General features: G+C 44.4%; 1 protein-coding gene across 1 annotated transcript in view; it reads left to right on the plus strand.

Moving 5' to 3' along the window:
- Nucleotides 1-21,437, plus strand: part of LOC115083250 (histone deacetylase 4-like) — a 395,601-nt gene that overhangs the window by 77,519 nt on the left and 296,645 nt on the right. The window contains exon 3 of the mRNA XM_029587058.1: nt 1,240-1,358. Within this exon, the coding sequence (XP_029442918.1) occupies nt 1,240-1,358 (119 nt within the window). The remainder of the gene's footprint in view (nt 1-1,239; nt 1,359-21,437) is intronic.

A 21,437-nucleotide genomic window follows, 5' to 3' on the forward strand; every position in this document is an offset into this window, starting at 1 on the left:
GAGACTTACCAAAACTCCCTGGTGGTCCAGCGGGGAGTCAGGAAGCCATTCCTCTATTCCTTTGCGAGGAGCACGTGATGTCCGCGTCACGTCGGAGTGACGCGGCCGTCACGTGGTCCACCGCGGTTCCGCTCCTGAACCCCTCGTTGGACACAAACGGAACTTTTGGACAGCTTGGGGAGGTCAGGAGGCCCCCCCAAGCTGGCCAAAAGTTCCGGAACCGCAGTGGACCACGTGACGGCCGCATCACGTCGGAGTGACGCGGCCGTCATGTGGTCCACCGCGGTTCCGCTCCCGGACCCCTCGTTGGACGCAAACGGAACTTTTGGACAGCTTGGGGAGGTCAGGAGGCCCCCCCAAGCTGGCCAAAAGTTCCGTTTGCGTCCAACAAGGGGTCCGGGAGCGGAACCGCGGTGGACCACATGACGGCCGCGTCACTCCGACGTGACGCGGACGTCACGTGCTCCTCGCAAAGGAATAGAGGAATGGCTTCCTGACTCCCCGCTGGACCACCAGGGAATTTTGGTAAGTCTTGGGGGGTGATTAAGGAGGGTGAGTGGTTTAAATTTTTATTTAGGGAACCGGTGCACGTATGGACATAGACTCAACTTATGGAATTCTCCATATGTCCATATTGACTGAAATTGACCCCCCTTTTCGACTTATGGACTTATGAACATAAACTTTTTGTCTGCACATCCCTAGTGGATAACATATTGAAATCATCGGTTCAGTGTGCTGCAGGACAGCAATGGCGTCTCCCCCGCGGGGACGCCCAGGTTCCGACTCCACTTCGTTCCCAGCTGTGACAGACCCTCGAGGTAAGGGCCGGTTCTCGAGCCTCGTGGACCGGACCGCAACACTGATAATAAATATAAACAGACCGTGTTTTACTGGTCCGGATTTCCAGAACAACATCACAATAACTAAGGCATCGGATACTCAATGGACCAGATTTTAGTACCTACGCATGGACGTAGATTTGTGCGTGCAACCCGGCACGCACAAATCTACGCCCGATTTTATAACATGAAAAACCAAAGTGAAAGAGACAGAGAAGCCACGGGTAAACGCAAAAAGCAAAAATTTGAGTCTGTAACTGAGGGAGAATAATTAATTGATAAAGAAAGGAAATTAAATACATTTTTTGTGTATGGTTTATGATTTTAATTGGCAAGTTTTTTGCTATCATGCCATGCAGTTCTTTCCTTGTGACCAAGTGTATCTTTTATTCTGTAGGACTGTTGTTATGCCCATTGCCAATGAGTTTGTTCCAGAAATTGTCCTGGTATCAGCTGGATTTGATGCAATTGAAGGTCATGACTCTCCTCTAGGTGGATACAAAGTAACAGCTAAATGTAAGTAAACAAAAAATATAATGCATATTGCATAATTCAAGGCTATGCAACAGGTAACTTGGATTTCATACAGTGCCAATCAGTGGAACAGTAATTATCAGAAGCATAGCTGAGTACTATTGTGATAAATATATTACTAATCGGTCCACCTAATGAGTATTTCAGGACAGGTACTAATAGAATTAACAGATTTTCAAATCTAATATTATGCAAAAACTCTTATCTTAAAGTCCACCTATTTTTTATCTTCCAACTGTCACTAATGAGCCACTTACAATGGGGCCAATGTAATAAACCATGCTAAGTCTACTATGTTTTAGCGCAGGTTTTTCAGTGCCAACATTGCCCATGTATGTAATAAGGGCTTTAACAGTGAAAAAAACAATTGAAAATATCACAGCAAGCTGTGCAGGTGCATGCAAATTGCAGGTAATAGCCTAATTAGTACTCGATACATAATATTAATTTATTCACGCTTTCACTCTCTGCCGATTGGTCCTGCCACTGTCACATGTCAATAAAAGGACCAATCCCTTTTCAGAAAGCGGGCCTTTTACAGTTCTGAAAGAGGCTTGTTCACTGACGTATCAGTGGAAGGACCAATTGGAGGTCAGTGAGGGAAAAGCTCTGCCGAGAGGGGTCTTCTCTGGCAGTGGTTCCCGGTTGGGGAGGGGGGATTGGGTTTCAGAGTTGCAAGGGACTTTTTTTATTCAGAGAAGAATAATAGGATATGAGGAGGTTGACCAGTCTAATGGACTAGATCTGCTGGACAATTAAGGTGTGAGAGAGAGGGAGGGAGGGAGGGAGGGATGACCGACAGGACCAACAGAACCTCGAGAGCCTGGCCAGACAGGCCAAAGTTGGGAGCAATTCGATGAGCTGGGGAAGGAGGGAGGACTTACTGGGTATATCGGGGCAATTTTTTTTTATTAATGTGGGTTGGCATGCAAATAGACCAAGAATAAAAAACAAGACATTCTTTTTCAGTTTAGCACGCTTTTTTTTATGCCTGGTCTATTTGTATGCCATTAGTTTACTGTATATCCCATGGACACTACTCATTTTAGACCATCTGTAAAATTAACACCTGTGCTACAAGTTAATTCTGATTTTGGACAGGTTTTATTACATCGGAAGCAGGAAGCAGCAGATATGGTATCAGTTCCAGGCTACTGTCAATAATACTGGAGGGGCACACAGGTAGAAGAACTCAAATACAAACTGAGAGATATTACATGGTATTCTAAGTAGCTTGTGAAATGGCAGGATGAAGTATCATGCCTGAGGCTTACCTTCTCCCCAGAACGACTAACTTCCCTGGAGGAGATGGTACATTACACGATTGCTGAACACTGTCCAAAATCTGGAAACAGAATTCAGCTTTCATTCTGGTGGGAAACAAATCTTCCAAGAATAGGGGGTATTTTTCAAAAGGATTTACACACTATTATAGTAATTTCCTATGGACAATTCAATGGCATGCATTGTAGCAATTTTCAAAAGCCCACTTACACGGGTAAAGTGCATTCACACGTGTAAAACCCAATTTTAAGCATTTAAATGCTTTTGAAAATCAGGCCCAAAATGCATAGCTGTATCATAAACATCATTAGTAAAACTCTTCCTAATGCTACATTCAGACTTGCAAAGTACGGTTCTAAAGTAAATTATTTAAAGCATTGCTTTTCATGAAAATAGGTAAAGCATCTTTCCAAATGGGGATATACAAAAATAAGTGCAACACAAAAGATGTAACAACAGAACCAGATGCAAACTTCAATACATAAGATACATTTTATTTATCATAGTGGAGGCAGCAAATATATAGTTAAGCTCATCAATCATTGCAGATGAGAGATAAAGTGAGTATAACAGATGATTAGGCCTATTAATCATCAATAATATTATTTTCTGTATATTCAAGAAAAGGTCATATCATAAAAACATGACAATTCAGTTTTATTACATTTTAAGAATGTGCCACACTTCACAATGCCAATTTGGGGAGTAGCAATACATTTCCACCTGAATGCAATAGCTATTTAGGCTACTAGTAATAAAAAAAATGAGCTGTATTGGCTCCCAGGAGCAGAAACCAACAGACTTATGTTTTTCCATGGTGGGCGTCAATCTAAAACTCTTCACCTGGACTTAAGGTCTAGCTTCTTTTTGGAAGAACCTTTGGAAGGAATCACAGTGACACCACCATAGAGAACAGTGTCATTTGGACGTCTCATTATTTATCATAACTTCTGATTAGAGTAAGTGCCTGATTTTCGGATAGATGAACTGTGCTAGGATTATACCAGAAGTGAATCCCATGTGCTAAAGGAGTATGTTGCGTGACTAGGTATTTTTGTTCTTTATGCTACCTTCTGGCTGCTTTGCTGTGCAGTTGGAACAGTGTTTTGGGGGGTTTTTTTTCAGTGTATATAATACATTTTGGCAATATTACAACCACCAACATGATTCTGAACTGAGCTCTTTGTCCCGGGGTTTGGGCTCACCAGAGGCGGTAGACCCTGTGAGATGTTTTGTTCCTGAAGAAGCAAAAGAACTGAGGAGCTTGTCTGTTCCTTCTTTGTCCAGCAAAGAAGAAAAATCCTCCGATTCCAGTCCACTATATCATCTGATCAGCCATTTTTTAAGAACCTACTCAACAGGGTGCAGAATCTTAAATCCTTGGCACCATTGTTTCAATGCTATGTACCCCTGCTGGCAGACAGTTACACTGTAATAAAATGTCCAGGCATGTATCAGAAGTTGTACCCTTTTCATACCTCATTGTTACTGCTTATGGGGATCTGCTACAGAAGTGTTCCTTTTCTTCACTATTCCTTAAATTTGGAATCCCATATACATGGATTTCCCAATTTCAGTTGTAAATCTTATGGGACATGGAAGAGAAAAAAAAATGTTACAGGTAGAACTGTGCTGCCAGAGAATTCTTGAATCAGTACTTTCAACACAAAAATAAATTCTGTTCAAGCAGAACTTTCAATAGTAAAGTAAATGAGAAAATAACATTTTACATGTGTGAATCTTCTGTTGTCCCATACCAGCACTACACTTTATCACTTTCCGGCCCCTAGTTCTAATCCTCAGTGGTGCTACATTCGGAAGAGCCAATCAGCGGACATTCTATAGGATGCAAACACGTAGTTTTGAAATAAAGCAATGCCATGGGGCTTGTATTATATCTTAACTATGCGTGCAAAGCTCTCTGAAACTTGCAGAGAACAGTGGCCTGTTTTGCTTTACTATGGTGAATGCGAGGAATGTGCGATAAACACTTCTGTACAACTATGCCTAGCACATTTCTTAAAAGAATCACATTTTAATAGCCTATAAACTTTTTCCACAAAAAAAGTTATCATTTAATGGGTAGCATGCATCTTGCAACCTCTCTTAAACCTTTTTCTGATGCTTGTACAGCTTCAACTGTTACAGTGTAAAACAGTTTTCACCACTCTTTGACTCTGGGCAGCTGCAGTAGTGATGCTGAAGAGCTGGTTACCTGCTTATCCATTTTTATTCCTTATTCTGATTCATGACCTGGTCATTTCCTATGAGAGGAAAAATGCAATTTTTATTTTCTTTTTTTCCAGTGTAAAAATCATGGGATCCAGCCTGTGACACATTGTTTCCTTTCAATCTGATGCTATTGGAATGGTTTAAAAAAAAAAGTCTTAGGGGTTGCAAAAAAGCCTATTAGGAAGGCCATTTCTGGCCACTTTTGAAAAACCAGTGTTGGCAATCCCTACCTAGGCATATCTCAAACCACTATCACCCCTCTTACCTCTTCCTTACAATTACTCTCAGAAGTATATACTATTCTAAGCTCCCCTCTGCACATGCACTCACACACGTGCCCTCCTCTATGCACAGCATTAAACCTAGGAAAGCCGACAAAGGATGCCAAATCCCAAGACAAAATAAAGAAGAACATGTATTCATTGAAAATACATTTCTTTTGGCAAGATCATTTTTATTCTGTGGCTAGGATTGATTCCTTTTTTTTTTTCCTAGGGCGAGGTAGAAATAAGAGCACCAGGTTTCTGGAACCTGTGAGTGAGGTGAGGTGATTAAACTGTTGCTCCTGGAAGACAGCATGAATATGTCTTGGCAAGGCTGAAAAAGAACCACAAGGACAGTTATCTAGGATGCTTCAGAAAGGTGCGGGTGCTAAGCAGGAAAGAAAACAAAACAGTTCATATAGCTCCACCTCTTCACCTCCAGAGCAGACCCTAGGCCTAGGGAATTCACGCATGCATGCCTGTGTGCGGACATGGACCCTCTGGACAGGCTGTTCTGCACAGTCAGGGGAAAATAAAGAAGGTGGTAACAAAAGAAAAAAACAAACTCTGATACAGGAGGACAACAGTTACACTAAGAAGCACGAACAAAACAATGCAATGGCAGAATGAACAGAAAGAGAGAAGACATACAATGTAATCAAGAAAACCAAAGACGAGCGACATGACAGACACTATGCAGGGAACACAGCTAGCATATGAAAGAGAACTGTGCCCAAGACACAGATACATACACACTTTGATGTACAGAGAAATAGTTATGGAGGCCCATATTCAGCAAGCCCTTTAGTTGACAAGTTATCCAGCTACAGTTAGCCGGATAACTTGTTCCATACATTCAGCTGGATAAATGTCCAGCTGAATATACTTGCTGAAATCCAGATAACTTAAAAATCTAACCAGCTATGTTTGAATATAGTCATTTAGGTTTTTAGGCTATCTGGCTGGATGCAGCCGGATAACTTGCTACTTACCCAGATATCTTCAAAACATATCCAGATAAATGGTACTGCTATTTAGAGCAAAAAAAAAAAAAAAGTAAAGATATAAAAGGGCCTGTGGCTGATCAACGATATCTCTAATTAAATATATTCTGACCACGTCAGGCCACGCCTCTTCCACCCCCAACCCCATCAAAATATTTAAAAAGCTAATAGAACTCGCTGATCCTGCACCTGCCCCCTCCTTTCCCTGTTTATTAATAAGAAACTTATCTGGTCTATCCCTCCCCCCATACCCACATGACCTACCCACCCACAGGCAGTAGATACAGATCTATCTGCTCCCCCCTCCCCCCGATACTCCAGCCGGGAGCAAGGGACCTAGATCTCTGCTCCCGGGGCTTCCAATGCAGCCTCTGAGTGGCTGCCCTCCAAGCATAAGCTACCCAGGTGCCTCTGTCTTTCCTACCAAGAGAAAATCCTCATCCTCCACACCAGAGCTGCCAGTCCTTCTTCTTCTGCCCCCACCCCCCAAACCTCAGCTCTCAGGAGTCTCTCTCATCTCCGATGCCCTTGTGTAGCTCTCATCCCTTGCCACTTCCTTCTGTGTCCGAGGCCTCCGAGATCCCACTCAGCATAGATTGAATGCCCCTGCACTGAAGCACCAGATTAGATACCCAAGGAATCTCCCCAAAAGTAGTGGATATCCCAGGAAGAAACAATATATGTTCTATGCACATAGATTACCTTTCACCTGTTAATAAATACATCCTCACCTTTGTAACAGAGAGTTCCTTTCATATACAGCCTGGTGCGTCTGGCACTGTATCTCCTCTCATTTCTCCTCTCCCGTATCATTTGCCTTCTTCCCTCCTCTTCTTCATCATTGGGCAGGTCTTGGATTTTGGTCAGGTGACAGAGCATGCAGCAGGCTAAAATTATGTCAGAGACCTTCTTTGGGGTGAAGAGAAAATATCCTCCCTCATCTGTCCAAAGAGGAGAAATGTGTTTTGAGTAAGCCAACAGTTCTCTCAGTCACAGTCCTGGTCTGCCTGTGGGTCCTATAAGTAGCATTCGGCTGCTGCAGTCTGTGGGTGTATCAGAGGGATCATGAGCCAGGTTTTGAGTGGATAACCCCTATTATATGTTGGAGAGAAGACAGAGAAGAGAAGAGTGAGATATTCTGAACAGGTTTTCTGTGATGCTGGCCGATGGTAGAGTTTGAAGTGGCCCTCCTTGGGCAAGGCAGTAAAACCTCCTAGAGACAGTGGGAGACAAAAGGACAGAGCTTAGGTGCAGGGTCATTGTAGTGAGAGCAGCATACATGGCTAGAAGCCATCCCACAGTAATGTGGCCAGCTTAGAAATGGTTCCTGACTCTCAGAGGACGTAGGCATCATGACAGGACCTCCAGAAACCCAGGTTGTACATCCATGATGATCCCCTTGGCAGTGCAGACCACCTGCATGTTGAGGGACTAGAAGCCCTTGCTGTTGCAGAACATGTTCTTGCTGCCTGAAGATGGCCTAATGGGCATGAGTGTGCAATTGATAGACCCCCTACACCACGGGGAAACATGCAGTTTGGTAGAAATAATCAGTCATCATTTGGAGTTGTTGATGTGTGCTATGTGGGAACGATATATATACTGATGTTTTCCTGAGAAACTCAGTCAGAGACTGATCTATATACAGGGAAGTGGCTGACTAGCTTATTCCAGCTATGACCCCTGGGGGTATCTGGAAGATGCCAGTGGCAAAAAAGGACAGGGCTCTAGTGACCTTGAGGTGTACTGGGAAGGTGTGGCCTCTCTGAGTGGAAGGACACAGGTCCCGCTTTTAATGCTGGCATAGCTGTAGTATTGCTTCCTTGTTGAATCTGAACCTGTGTAAGACTTGCTCCTCAGATAGGCCAAAATACTGTGACTTGATCCTGTATATTCAATCTAAGGGGGGCCTCGTAGGGAGCTACATTTGTGGAGCAGCTAATGGCCACTGTCCCGGGCGGCCTCTGTCTCGCCCTGCCCCTCCCCCCCCGTCCCGCCCCTTTGAAGAGGCCTGGCACTTGTGCACGTACTGGGGTTTACGCGCGTGGCTGGGCCCCTTTTATAATTCGCCCGACGTGCACAAGGCCCGGCCACGCACATAAACCTCAGGATTTACACACGCAAGCCTTTTAAAATCCGGGCGTAAGTTTCAAAGGAGTTTTAATCCTCATGACTCTCTCTCCTTCCATAAAAAGCAGTCATTTCACACTGGTACACTTTCAGTATTGAACAGAAAAAAGATTTAAAAAGTTGTTGCTTTTTTTTACTTTGCACTTCTTCAGATATCCTTAGCTAACATTGCATTGCACTGTAGGTTGCGCCAACATGTACGTTTTTACCCTCCCAAGTGAAGGGCTGCAACTGGGATCCTATCCAGCGAGTCACTTTCAACAGACTATCACCTTCTGCCCATGAATTAAATACTCTAGGTTTTGGTTTTTTTTACTTTTTTCTATAGGATCAATTGCTTCATCAACTGACTAATACATAGAACCTAATCAGAAACTCCCAATATAATCTCTTCTCTTACTTCCCATTTGACTACCTGAAGTTCTGCTCCTTCTTGCATTGATTGAACTAACTTGCAGCTGAATCTGTCTGTCAGGCTACAAGTAATGCACAAATTGGAAATCCTCGTGGAAACACAAGTGTTCATGTGTCATGTTTGCCTGTCTGGCAGGCTATACATGGGAATTTGGAGGCAGATGTTTGGGCATTGGCCACTCTCATTATGGTAGCTGGATTATTACAAAAGTCAGTGGGAAGGGAGGGGTGCTAAGTATGAGCTGGATTGGGGATCTTGTGTGTTCATTTTCCCGGGGTGGTTTATAGATAAGGAGGATGATAGGGACTGCCCTGGATATCTATGGATTATAGGCAGTGATGTTCTTTGGCTAGAAGCTGGGATGTATCCTTGCAATGGCTGGGAGCACTGGTCAGTCTTTTTCTGCCATTATCTACTATGTCAGGGTGGCCAACTGAAGTCCTCAAGAGCCACAAACAGGCCTGGTTTTCAGGATATCCATAATGAATATGCAAGAGGTAGATCTGCATACGCTGCCTACATTGTATGCAATATATATCCCATGCATATTCAATATGGATATTCTGAAAATGAACCCTATTAGTGGCTCTTGAGGACTGGAGTTCTTTCTTTAACAGGAACTGAGGAACTCTGCATTTAGTATCAGGGATGTGAGTATACACTAAATCAAAATAAAACAAAAAAAAATACAAAAGCACATCCTTATTCACTTCTATTCACAGAAAATATCTCCCCACTTATCTTTAAGATCCCAGGGAAAATCTGATATTTTCCCTCAAAGATCTAAGTCTTCTACTGGGCAATCACACTCCTAAGAAAATCTGAAGGATGGACTGGCTTATACCAATTCCTTTTCGTCAATGTCCCTGTGGCAGAGCGTGCCAGAGAAGCCCTTGGCACACCTTAAAGGAAGGATCTGGCCTCAGTGTACCTTAAGGCAAGGTGTTCTGGGTGCAGGGTGAACTCCTCTGAGCAGGGATAAAGTGGAGGTTCTGAAGAGAGCAAAGGAGGCCCGGGGAAGACATGGGAGGGCAGCCCCAGCTGCTTTATTGATGTGTTTGTGAAGTACTGCAAGGTAAGCAATCTAAAATTCATGGTTATTGCTGTGAAGAATAAAGTTTGTGCAAAGAAGAGTCAGGGTCCTGAATGTGTTTGGCCTATGATAGGCTGTAAACCAGTTGTGCTATACCACATATAGGGGGGCCGATGCAATACAGTGCGCCTATTTAACGCGCGTCCAATGCGGAGTGAATGACTTAGCACTCATCACATGCAAATGCATGTGAAAGAGGCTATTACTCATTCACTCCAAATGCAAAAAATTAAATGTGCATCTCAGACGCACATTTATCTCTGGAGCAGGCGTTAATAGCTGAGCCCATTGAAAAGAAGTACAGAAAAGCAGAAAAAACTGCTTTTCTGTACATTTAAAAGTTAAAAAAAAAAAAACTCAGCCAGCCGCAATAAGAAGACTGTCACTGATATGCTTGGTGTCGGTTTTCATAACTGGCAGACTGCAGTTATGAAAACAGACACCGAGTTTATCATCATCGGTGTTCATAACCGGCAGACCGCCGGTAACCGCGGGGGTCGCGTTAGCAAGGAGGCGTTAGGGTCATGACCCTAGCACCTCCTTGCGAATGCGACCCCCTAATTATAATCTAGCATGGCACCCTCCCTTGCGGGCGCCATGCGCACATTAAAAAGCGGGTGCTGACTTTTCAGCGCCCGCTTTCCGTGCTTTTTTTTTTTTTACATAGGATCATGGTGTCAGGTCGGGGATTTTTCTGCTCTACGGAACTGTCTAGGCAGCCCAAGCCTCCAGGAAGAGGAATGTGTGAAAATCTGTTGGCTCTAAAACAATTATACAGAGCAGAGACTGGTATTAGAGGAATCTGAGTGATATAGCAGCTCGTGCTTTTCCCAGAGAAGGAAAAAAAATCACAGAAGAAAGGAAAGTGACACTTTTTTCCTTAAATTGAAAAATCTGGGCCTCACGAGGCACTGGCCAGATATATGCAGTGTGGAAAGTTCACACAGAGAAGATAATTTACCAGGGGCCTTGTTGCAGTCACAGTCTAAACCTTTGGAGTTAAAATGGGCTAAGGAAGGTAGTTCTGCCTAGGTAGTTACTATACAAAAGTCAGTAAGTGCTGGACAAGCAAGGGTTTTGGTTTTTTTTTGTGTGTTGCCTTTTCCCTTTCTGAAATAAAAGAAAGAGATTTTCTGCTGTGCATTCCTGTACAGGGCAGAGCCCTTAACACAACTTTGCTGCTGCCTTATTGCTTCCCCTGAAGGGAACGAGAAAAGTTTGTACCTATGGGAGAAGATATGACGGCTGGCTCAGCACAAAAATTAAAAATGGACAACTGCCTTGAAACCATCCTGGAGGAACAAAGGCAGTTACAAGGGAGGTTCCTAAAGCACCAGCTTTCCCGTGCTAAGGATAAAAGGAAGCTTGAAGCACAGTTTGCTCTTATCGCCTCCTGTGCAAAGGAGAGCTTGCATTACCCGGAAGCAGGGGAAGTGCAGGAACCCTGAGACTCACCTGATTGGGGTTGTACTCTTCAGGAACATAAAGACTGGGAGATACATAAAGAAGAGAAGGACAGTTTGACCAAGGCTGACCAGGGTTATCCCAGGGAGTGGCCCAATGAAGGTGATACAGGGAGCCCTGCCCGTGGGCCATAACGGAGCACTGGCAATAGCTCAGAGAGCCACTGCAGAGAAGCCAGTTGGAGGCACTGCAGGGAATGCAGAGAAAGACGCTGTGGGGAGCTAAGAGGTGCCACGGAGAGCCCAGGGAGTGGTGCCACGGAGAGCCCAGTGGGGGCCACCGAGACATGAGAGAGAGGTGCCGAAGGGAACCTGAGAGAAGGGCAGCGGAAATAACAGATGGCACTACTGCAAGAGCTGCTGGAAACCCCTATGAAGGTGGAAAAGACTGTGCAAGTCCCCATTATGGCGATATTGCTTGCACTCTTTGGTATTGTCTGGGCACTTGTGGGGTTCCCCTGAAGAGGGACAGGTCTCAGATGAGCAAATTACTTGAAAGAGGGACTAAACCAACCATCAGAAGGAGGGAGCATGTGGTTCAAGGCTTAAGGGATCATGAACCTTCTACCAGTTACCTGGGTTCAGGGGGTGTGACCTGGACGAGCCATTTTCAGAGTAACAGAAGGCAGAATTCATGGAGGATTTCTCCCCTGTTCGAGATGTGACTTATGAACTGAACAGTGTTGAGAGCAAAACTCTGGGAGTACCAAAGGCTGAAAAGGTGTCTGGATGCGAGCCCAGAGGATGTGGGAAAAATTCCAAAACATAGAAAATGCAAAACAGAGATCCCCGGGGGTGGGGGGGGGGGCATGCTAGTTTCCCAATGGCCCAAAAGAAAAACTGGGATTACACAGGGAGCCTTTAGCAAAGATCCCAAAAGGGCAAATAAAGGGCTTAAAATACGAGAGACCCTATGAGTTAGGGGCTCAGAACAAGAGTGAGCAGGTCCTAAGGTCATAGCCCTAGAAGGAGCAGTCGCTTAACCTAAGAGGGTTGAACTGAGGGGGAGGATATGTGGCAAGGAGTGCCAGAGAAACCCTCAGGACACCTTAACGGACAAGTTCCTGAACTCTGATCCCAGTCCACCTTAAGGCAAGGTATTCTGGGTGCAGGGAGGTTCCTCTGAGCAGGAATACAGTATAGGTTCAAAGGAGAGCAAAGGAGGCCTAGGAAGAGGTGGAGAAGGCAGCTCTAGCTAAATACTGCTTTGTTGACATTGTATTTGAAGTACTGCAAGGAAAACAGTCTGAAGTTTGTTTATTGCTGTGAATAATAAAGTTTGTGCAAAGAAGAACCAGAGCCCTGCATGTGTTTGCTCTCTGGCAAGACTGTAAGCTACTCATGCTATACCACAGTCCCAAAAAGAGACTCAGAGCATGTAGGAAAAAGAGCCACCATAGATTCTCCAAGGCCCCCTCAAATGCCAAACACTTTGGGGTGGATTTTATAATTTTGCGCGAGCGCGTACTTTTGTTTGCGCACCAGGAGCGAACAAAAGTACGCTGGATTTTATAAGATACGCACGTAGCCGCGCGTATCTTATAAAATCTGGGGTCGGCGCGCGCAAGGGGGTGCACATTTGTGCAACCTGCACGCGCCGAGCCCAGCACGCGCTGCCTGTTCCCTCCGAGGCCGCTCCGAACTTTCCTTCGCCCTCCCCCCATCTTCCCCTCCCTTCCCCTACCTAACCCACCCCTCCGACCCTATCTAAACCCCAGCCCCCTTACCTTTGTTGGGAGATTTACGCCTGCTGAAAACAGATGTAAATCTGCGCGTGCCAGCGGGCTGCTGGCGCACCATCACCCAACCCAGGGGCTGGTCCAGAGGCCTCGACCATGCCCCCGGGCTCGCGCCACGCCGCCAGGCCCGCCCCCGAAACGCCGCATCATGCCCCCGAAATGCCACGTCATTTACGGAACGGCCCCGACACGCCCCTTTAACGAAACCCCGGGACTTACGCGCGTCTGCGGCCTATGCAAAATAGGCGCGCGGGCGCGCGAGGGCCCTGCACGCATAAATCCATCCGGATTTACGCGCACAGGGCATTTAAAATCCGGCCGTCTGTCAAGATGCCGGGTCCCACGTTTACCAAGTTGGGTTGAGCCAAGCCCAGCCATGATCTCTCCAGATCCTTTCGATCTGCACCCATCTTCCCCCAGAGCATTCAGCCAGAGCTTGGGGTCCACACTGGACCCTACTTAATTCTTCCTTGGGAGTCCTAGGAGAAGAAAGGTACAGAAGTGATCCCCACACTCTTGTGCCACACTGTGACTCTTTAAAATTGCACCTGATACTGAAAGCAGCACCATAGTAACATCAAAATAGTGCTGTTCTTAGTGCCACCTAGAGCCATTTTCTTGTATAGCTGTACAAAGTATTCGCAGACTTTAGACATATCCGGGCTGTTATGAAATGACCCTCCCTACATAAATCCCCCCAAATTTAGGAATGTCTAAGACCTAAACCTCTATAAAATTAAAAGTACTAACTGTGATGGGGAGAGAAAGGCCCTCCAAGGAATTTGCTTGGTGAACCAGTAAGGGATTGAAAAGACCGTGTTCAGGAAAACTGTAAGCTGAGCACCTGCCACATGGAACTCCAGGGATGCAGCTGCTATCATCTCTTCAGTCAGGCAGACAAGAAACAAAAATCATGTGATGAGAATGTCTTGAAAAGCCATAACCTAACAACAAGGGTGGCACAGCAGAGGGATTTAAAGGTACCATAACAATTTCATACCTTTTACCACAGCTGACAGAGATAATTGAATAATGGAGACAATGAAGAACAGCCTATATAATAAGCCTAATAGGTGGGACAGGACTCCTTTTTGATGTGGCATAGCCAATCCAGATTTGTCTTTGATGTAAACACCTGTGGCTCTGTGAGTGACCCTCCTCTTTTATGAGCTCTGCAGAAGACATTTAATCATATGGAGTAAAATCTTTGTTCTATATACTGATTGAAAAGGCCAAAAGGGAATGCTTACTAGGTTTCACCTGACCAAGTTTCTTATCTCCCAGCTGCATGAACAGTTATGTGGATGCCTGGACTCTCATGCAGCCTCACTATTTATTTATTTATTTATTTATTTATTTATTTATGCATGCCATTTATGAATCGCAGATCTTCAGTGGACTCAAAATAATTACTTTCTTGTGGAAGTAATGGTAATGGTGATGACTGCACTTTGTTGCCTGACTACTGATTCATTTCAGAGTGTAAAACTCAACTGGCATCAGTCAGTCAATCATCTGTCTCCAGATATATAAGGTTGTTTATGGATGCCATGGTTGTCTGCATGCCTGACTACATACAATAAACATGCATTCAGCAGGATATGTAGGGGACAGAAAAGGGGCTTCTATGAGACAATTCACTTCCAATTGGTTATTGGAGCTATTGACTGAATTCACGTGGGTTTGCTTCCTCTAAGGCTCCAGAAAGTAATCTTTGGAACTGTAAACATTAGCAGAGTCTACATTCCAGGCGTGACTTCTGTAGTGATAGGATATGATAGCCCTGTTTCTCAGGTCCTGCCATGATGTCCATTTTTTTTTAATTTATGCATTTCCAAAAATAGTTACAAGACATAAACCTTGAAAGAAAAAAAGGAAATTGAAAGACACAAGTATACAAAAACCCCTAAAAACCTATGATCAGATCACTGCCATACAATCATTTCAATTTCCAATCTAAGTCCTCAGACAATGTGGAAATCTAATACACAACCCAAGGAAATAATATAAAAAAATAATGAGGAGAAAAAGATCAATATTTAAGCAGCACTACTACATGATAGAGAACTAATTACCAAAGATTTGGGATTGAGAAGTTTCAGAGGATCCAAACATTGCGGTTTTGTCACTCAAGAATTGGGTCAATTGCGGAAGGTGATAAAAAACATAAGAACTACCCTGATACTTAAGCATTTAGAAGGAAACTTGAGAAAAAAAAATTCCCCACTTGTTGAACCTTAGAGCGCATAAGGAGACATTGCTTCCATTTTTTCTGAGTCTTCTAGAAACATCAGGAAATACTTTCATTTTAAATTGCAAAAAAGTTCCCAATCTATGTCAAAAGAAAAGTCTTAATAGCCAGTCTTTATCAGGTTCAAGAACAAATGAAACAATCAATGTAGCTGGGCCAGCCATTTCATTATCTGAGGTCTCAAGCAAAGCAAATACATCCAAACTAGGACTTGTAATGGGAACTAAAGGCACTTGAACATCCCCATTGGCTTCTTAGAAATAGGAGGAATAGCATGCTCAGGTACATGTAAAATCTCAATTAAATATCTCCTAAACATCTCCTTTGGAAAAATTAAAGGCAATTTAGGAAAATCAACATATCTGAGATTTTTATTCCTCACTATGGGTCGGATTTTCAAAGGGTTACGCGTGTAAATCCGGAGGATTACACGCGTAACCGGGTTTATGTATGCCGGGCTTACTTTCAAAAGGCCTGGAGATGCGCGTAAAGCCCCGGGCCGCGTGTAAGTCCCGGGGCTTTACTAAAGGGGTGGGGAGGGGTGGGAAGGGGGTGGGAAGGGGTGGGTCATAGGTGGGGTCAGATGCTTCAGGCACAGTGGCCATTTGCCGCTGTGCCAGGGATCGCACGCCTGCAGTTGGCCGGCGTGCGCAACTTACTTCAGCCCCAGGGCTGAAGTAAGTTTTAAAACAAAAGACAGAAAAGGTAGGGGGAAGGGAAGGTGGGGTGGGGGGTAGGGAATGGGGAAGGCAGCACGGCTCAAAGCAGGCTCGGCACGCGCAAGGTGCACAAATGTGCACCCCCTTGCACGCGCCGACCCAAGATTTTATAACATGCGCGCGCCTGCACGCACATGTTATAAAATTGGGCGTACATGTGTGTGCACGCACATGATGCCCACATGCACCTTTTAAAATCTACCCCTATATTTTCAAAATTTTCCATTTTTGAAGCGAGATTTGAATTCTCTTTAATAATTGCCTCCTGGGTTATCTTAACTACATTCATATCAGTTCGTATCAAACCCAGTTGCTGACCCAGGTCCATTGAAGTATTTTCCAATACTTGAATTCACTTATCCAAATCCACACAGTTTTTAACCAAAGGGGATAATTGCTGACAAATAGAATTCCACAAGTTCACAATGGCATTCCAGATAGACGCAAGAGAAAAAGAAGAATGTCTTTTCACAGACAAGGATGGCTCAAATTGCAATTGTAGCTGACTCAACAATCCTGCATCGGAGCCTCTGTCTCTCCCCAGTCCTTCAGCTCCAGCAAAATCTTCACCTGGGTGTCCATAGACGATATTACCAGTAATTGCTGCAGAGCCTTCACCACTCCCCGCCAAGAGCACCACGCTGGCTTCTTCATCCAGCAATGCTCCACATGGTGCCCAGGAGGCTTGAACTGCAGCGGGATTCAGGGAAGGGTTCTCTCCGCCAGGCACAAAGGTGAAAGTGAGCCTGGGGGAGAAGGGAGCTCAAATCCCCTCCCACTCATCCAACAGCTGACTTCCAGGCATCGACTTACTGTGGACAACGTGGGCATTGGGCCCATCGAGAGATGCGTCAGGTGGGCTGCAGGGTAAGACCCAGGCTTCGGCTTCCTCTTTCTGCCCATAGCAAGTAAAAAGAGAAAGAAAGGCAAAAGTGAGGGCAAAAATGCTTGAGAGAGATTCCATGTTGCCGTCTAAAGGACATCAATCTTGGATCTCTCCATGATGACCATTTATTAAAGCAACTCTCTCTGCATAAGTATGTTTCATTGTTTGTGACTAGAAAACAAGAATTCTGTTGATATGCATGGGAGTGAATGAGTGCTGTGGAGGAAAGTATTAAGTGAGTATTGTCAGTGATCTGGTGTCCTTGTTATTGTGTACTTGTAGATGATAAGGTTATCCTCTTTGCCTTGGTTTCAGGCATGGAGTTGACCATCTTCTGACTTTGCAGAGTGCTAGAACATAGAAACATAGAAACATAGAAATGACGGCAGAAGAAGACCAAACGGCCCATCCAGTCTGCCCAGCAAGCTTCACATTTTTTTCTCACACTTATCTGTTTCTCTTAGCTCTTTGGTTCTATTTCCCTTCCACCCCCACCATTAATATAGAGAGCAGTGATGGAGCTGCAACCAAGTGAAATATCAAGCTTGATTAGTTACGGGTAGTAGGGGAAGTAACCGCCGCAATAAGCAAGCTACACCCATGCTTATTTGTTTTACCCAGACTGTGTTATTCAGCCCTTATTGGTTGTTTTTCTTCTCCCCTGCTGTTGAAGCAGGGAGCTATGCTGGATATGCTTGTAGTATCAGTTTTTCTTCTCCCCTGCCGTTGAAGCAGGATATGCATTGAAAGTGAAGTATCAGGCTTATTTGGAACAGTGACCATTTGTCTCTTAGTGTGGACAGAATAAAGAAAAAATGTAACCCCAATATTAAAAAAGGGCTCCAGGGGCGATCCGGGAAACTTTAGGCCAGTGAACCTGACTTAGTGCAAGGAAAAATAGTGGAAACTATTCTAAAGATCAAAATCATAAAGCATATAGAAAGACATGGTTTAATGGAACAAAGTCAGCATGGATTTACCCAAGAGAAGTCTTGCCTCACAAATCTGCTTCATTTTTTTGAAGGGGTTAATAAACATGTGGATAAAGGTGAACCGGTAGATGTAGTGTATTTGGATTTTCAGAAGGCGTCTGACAAAGTTCCTCATGAGAGGCTTCTAGGAAAAGTAAAAAGTCATGGGATAGGAGGCGATGTCCTTTCGTGGATTACAAACTGGCTAAAAGACAGGAAACAGAGAGTAGGATTAAATGGACAATATTCTCAGAGGAAAAGGGTAAACAGTGGAGTGCCTCAGGGATCTGTACTTGGACCGGTGCTTTTCAATATATTTATAAATGATCTGGAAAGGAATAAGATGAGTAAGGTTATCAAATTTGCGGATGATACAAAATTATTCAGAGTAGTTAAATCACAAGCGGATTATGATAGATTACAGGAGGACCTTGGAAGACTGAGCATCCAAATGGCAGATGAAATTTAATGTGGACAAGTGCAAGGTGTTGCACATAGGGAAAAATAACTTATGCTATAGTTACACAATGTTAGGTTCCCTGTTAGGAGTTGCCACCCAGGAAAAAGATCTAGGCATCATAGAGGATAATACAATGAAATCATTTTCTCACTGTGCTGCGGAAGTCAAAAAAGCAAACAGAATGTTAGGAATTATTAGGAAGGGAATGGAGAATAAAACAGAAAATGTCATAATGCCTCTGTATCGCACCATGGTGAGACCGCATCTTGAATACTGTGTACAATTCTGGTCGCCACATCTCAAAAAAGATATAGTTGCAATGGAGAAGGTACAGAGAAGGGCAACCAAAACGATAAAGGGGAATGGAACAGCTCCCCTATGAGGAAAGGCTGAAGAGGTTAGGACTTTTCAGCTTGGAGAAGAGACGGCTGAGGGGGGATATGATAGAGGTGTTAAAAATCATGAGGTCTAGAATGGGTAGATGTGACTCGGTTATTTACTCTTTCAGATAATAGGAGGTCTAGGAGGCACTCCATGAAGTTAGCATGTGGCACATTTATAAATAATCGGAGAAAATTCTTTTTTCACTCAACGCACAATTAAGCTCTGGAATTTGTTGCCAGAGGATGTGGTTAGTGCAGTTAGTGTAGCTGGGTTTGAAAAAGGTTTGGTTAAGTTCCTGGAGGAGAAGTCCATTAACTGCTATTAATCAAGCTGACTTAGGGAATATCCACTGCTATTACTGGCATCAGTAGCATGGGATCTACTTAGTGTTTGGGTACTTGCCAGGTACTTGTAGCCTGGATTGGCCACTAAGGATGTGAATCATTTTTCTGACGATTGAAAATATCAGACGATATTTTCAAACTCGTCAAATATCAGGGGGTCCCCGAAAGCGATAGGAGACCCCCGCTGGTACTCTGCTTGCTGCAGCTTACCAGGGGGGGGCAGAGGAAGTGATTCTGCTACTCTGCTCAGAAGTAGGAGGAAAGATACATGCCACCATGGGCACAATGGCACAGTGCAATGTGCTGGTAGGAGGAGCGGCTAAAAGCTCTGGGAAACTCCCACCTCTGATAAACTGAGGTGACCCAGAAGGGGGCGGGTCATGATGCACGATGGCAAAAAAAAGGGACAAAGGAAAAGAAAATCAAATAAATAAAAATTAAATTAAAGCACAGGAAGGGAGGCACTAAAGCAGCTGGGGGACCCTGAGCAAGTCCTACCCCTGAGAAAGCCCAGAAGTGCCAGCTAGCACTGCAGTACAAGGGGTCAAAAACAAGGAGTAGCCTAGTGGTAATAGCAGTGGGCTATGAACCAGGAGACCAGGGTTCAAATTTCACTGTCACTCCTTGTGACAGGTACAAAATTAGGGGGGTTATCACATGCAATAGGATGTAAATGACCGAGAGGGGAGGAGTTGCCGGCAGTAGCGTGGCAAATAGCACTTTTATGGTGGCACTATTTGTGTGAAAGGGTGCAGCCGGCCACACTGCGGCCGGCGAAATTGCATTGCTGTGGTGCGAACGGCTGCGGCCTTTTGCAGGCCCGCCCCCTTCTCCCTTGCCTCCTTTTTTGCGGGATATACCTACAGTACCTGAATGTAATCCACTTTGAAGTACTGAAAAAAGTGCAAAAAGTGGAATATAAATATAAATTAATTAATTAAAATAAATTAAAATAGAAAGCAAAGAAAACAAAGGGAACATTTCCAGAAGTAAAGGGCCCTAGGAAAGCCCCTGGTGTGCCTTTAGGAATTTCAAGAACACTGGAGGTGGATTACAGCACTGGCAAATATAATTTGTATAAATGAATGGGCAGTTACAGTGTTGGGGTGCCCTGCATAAGCTCCCATTACCTGTATTAATGTGTTGGGGTATATATGTTTGGCCAGGGGAAGCACATATACAAAGGCTCTAGTGTATGCAGGGATTCAATTCCAGGTTTTACCACTTGCAGCTCACCTAACTGAAGATTGCCATAGCAAGCATATCAGCACAAGGAATAGCCTTGTAGTTAAGAGAAGTGAATCGCTTGTGGAAGGACACAAGGGGAGTAAATTGACCAGCCCCTAGGATTTTAGGGGGACATCTCACCTACTTGAAAAAAAGGGCTCCTCCCTGCAGGATGCTTCAGCTCCACCTCAATCTAAGGGTCCACAAATTCAGCAATGCCCCTCACCTCTAGTCTGCTGCATCTCCGGTGCTGCATCCAAAGAACATGGCCAAACTTCCTGCAGCTCTGGACTCCTCTTATAGATCTTCTGGCCGGGACTTCCTGTGGTGCTGGCTGATGACATCATAGCCTGCATGAATTTTTTTATCCCTGCCCACCCCAACTAAAGAAAGCTATTGCTGTCCTTGAGTGCGAGCACAAGAAATAGATCTACTTTCTGAGATCTCATGGGTCTTTGCATCTCTAATTTCACTGTCAAGAGACTGGGTGCTGCTCTTGATGCATCTTGGCCTGACTCAGCATGGCATTTTTATGCTATTATATTCTTAAAACTGCTCTTTGCTTAGGTCTTGAATGTAAGCGTATCTGTACCTTGCATTAACCTTCCTCCCTCATGAAATCTTTGGGGAAAAGTGGATATTGGGAAGTTGGAATATATAATAAAATGGTCCTAGCTGGCCCCGAGACTGGTGCCATTTTGATGTTACTATGGCACCAATCCTAGGGCTGGTTGGCACCATTTGAAAGGGACAACCGAGATGAGTGGGAATTCTTCCTGCACCTTTCACCAAGCAAGACCCCCATGGACAGGGTAAGTGGGGGCCGGAGTGGTTCCTGCCCTCTGCACCTTTTTCAGGAAGGCAGGAGGGGCTCAGGAAAGCCCCGTTTCATTTTGGTTTTTTAATGTTTACTTCTGTAAAGAAACCAAACCCAAAAAAAACCCATTAAATGACACAAAACCCAGAACCTCTTTACCGCCCCTGAAAAAAAATGAAACTGAGGTCTGTACACCCCTAATATTCAGTGGAGTGTTGCCATTTAGGAGCACTTCTAAGTATAGCTAGATAAGTTTTATCTGACTAAGTAGGACTTTATTTGACTAACTTTAGGACTACTCTCCAGCATGACCAGACTCTGAATACTGGAGTTAGCTGGATATGTTATCAGGCTAACTTACCTCCACCCTGGTATGCCT

The sequence above is a fragment of the Rhinatrema bivittatum genome, chromosome 2 (genome assembly GCF_901001135.1).
Source record: "Rhinatrema bivittatum chromosome 2, aRhiBiv1.1, whole genome shotgun sequence".
NCBI classification, from domain to species: domain Eukaryota; kingdom Metazoa; phylum Chordata; class Amphibia; order Gymnophiona; family Rhinatrematidae; genus Rhinatrema; species Rhinatrema bivittatum.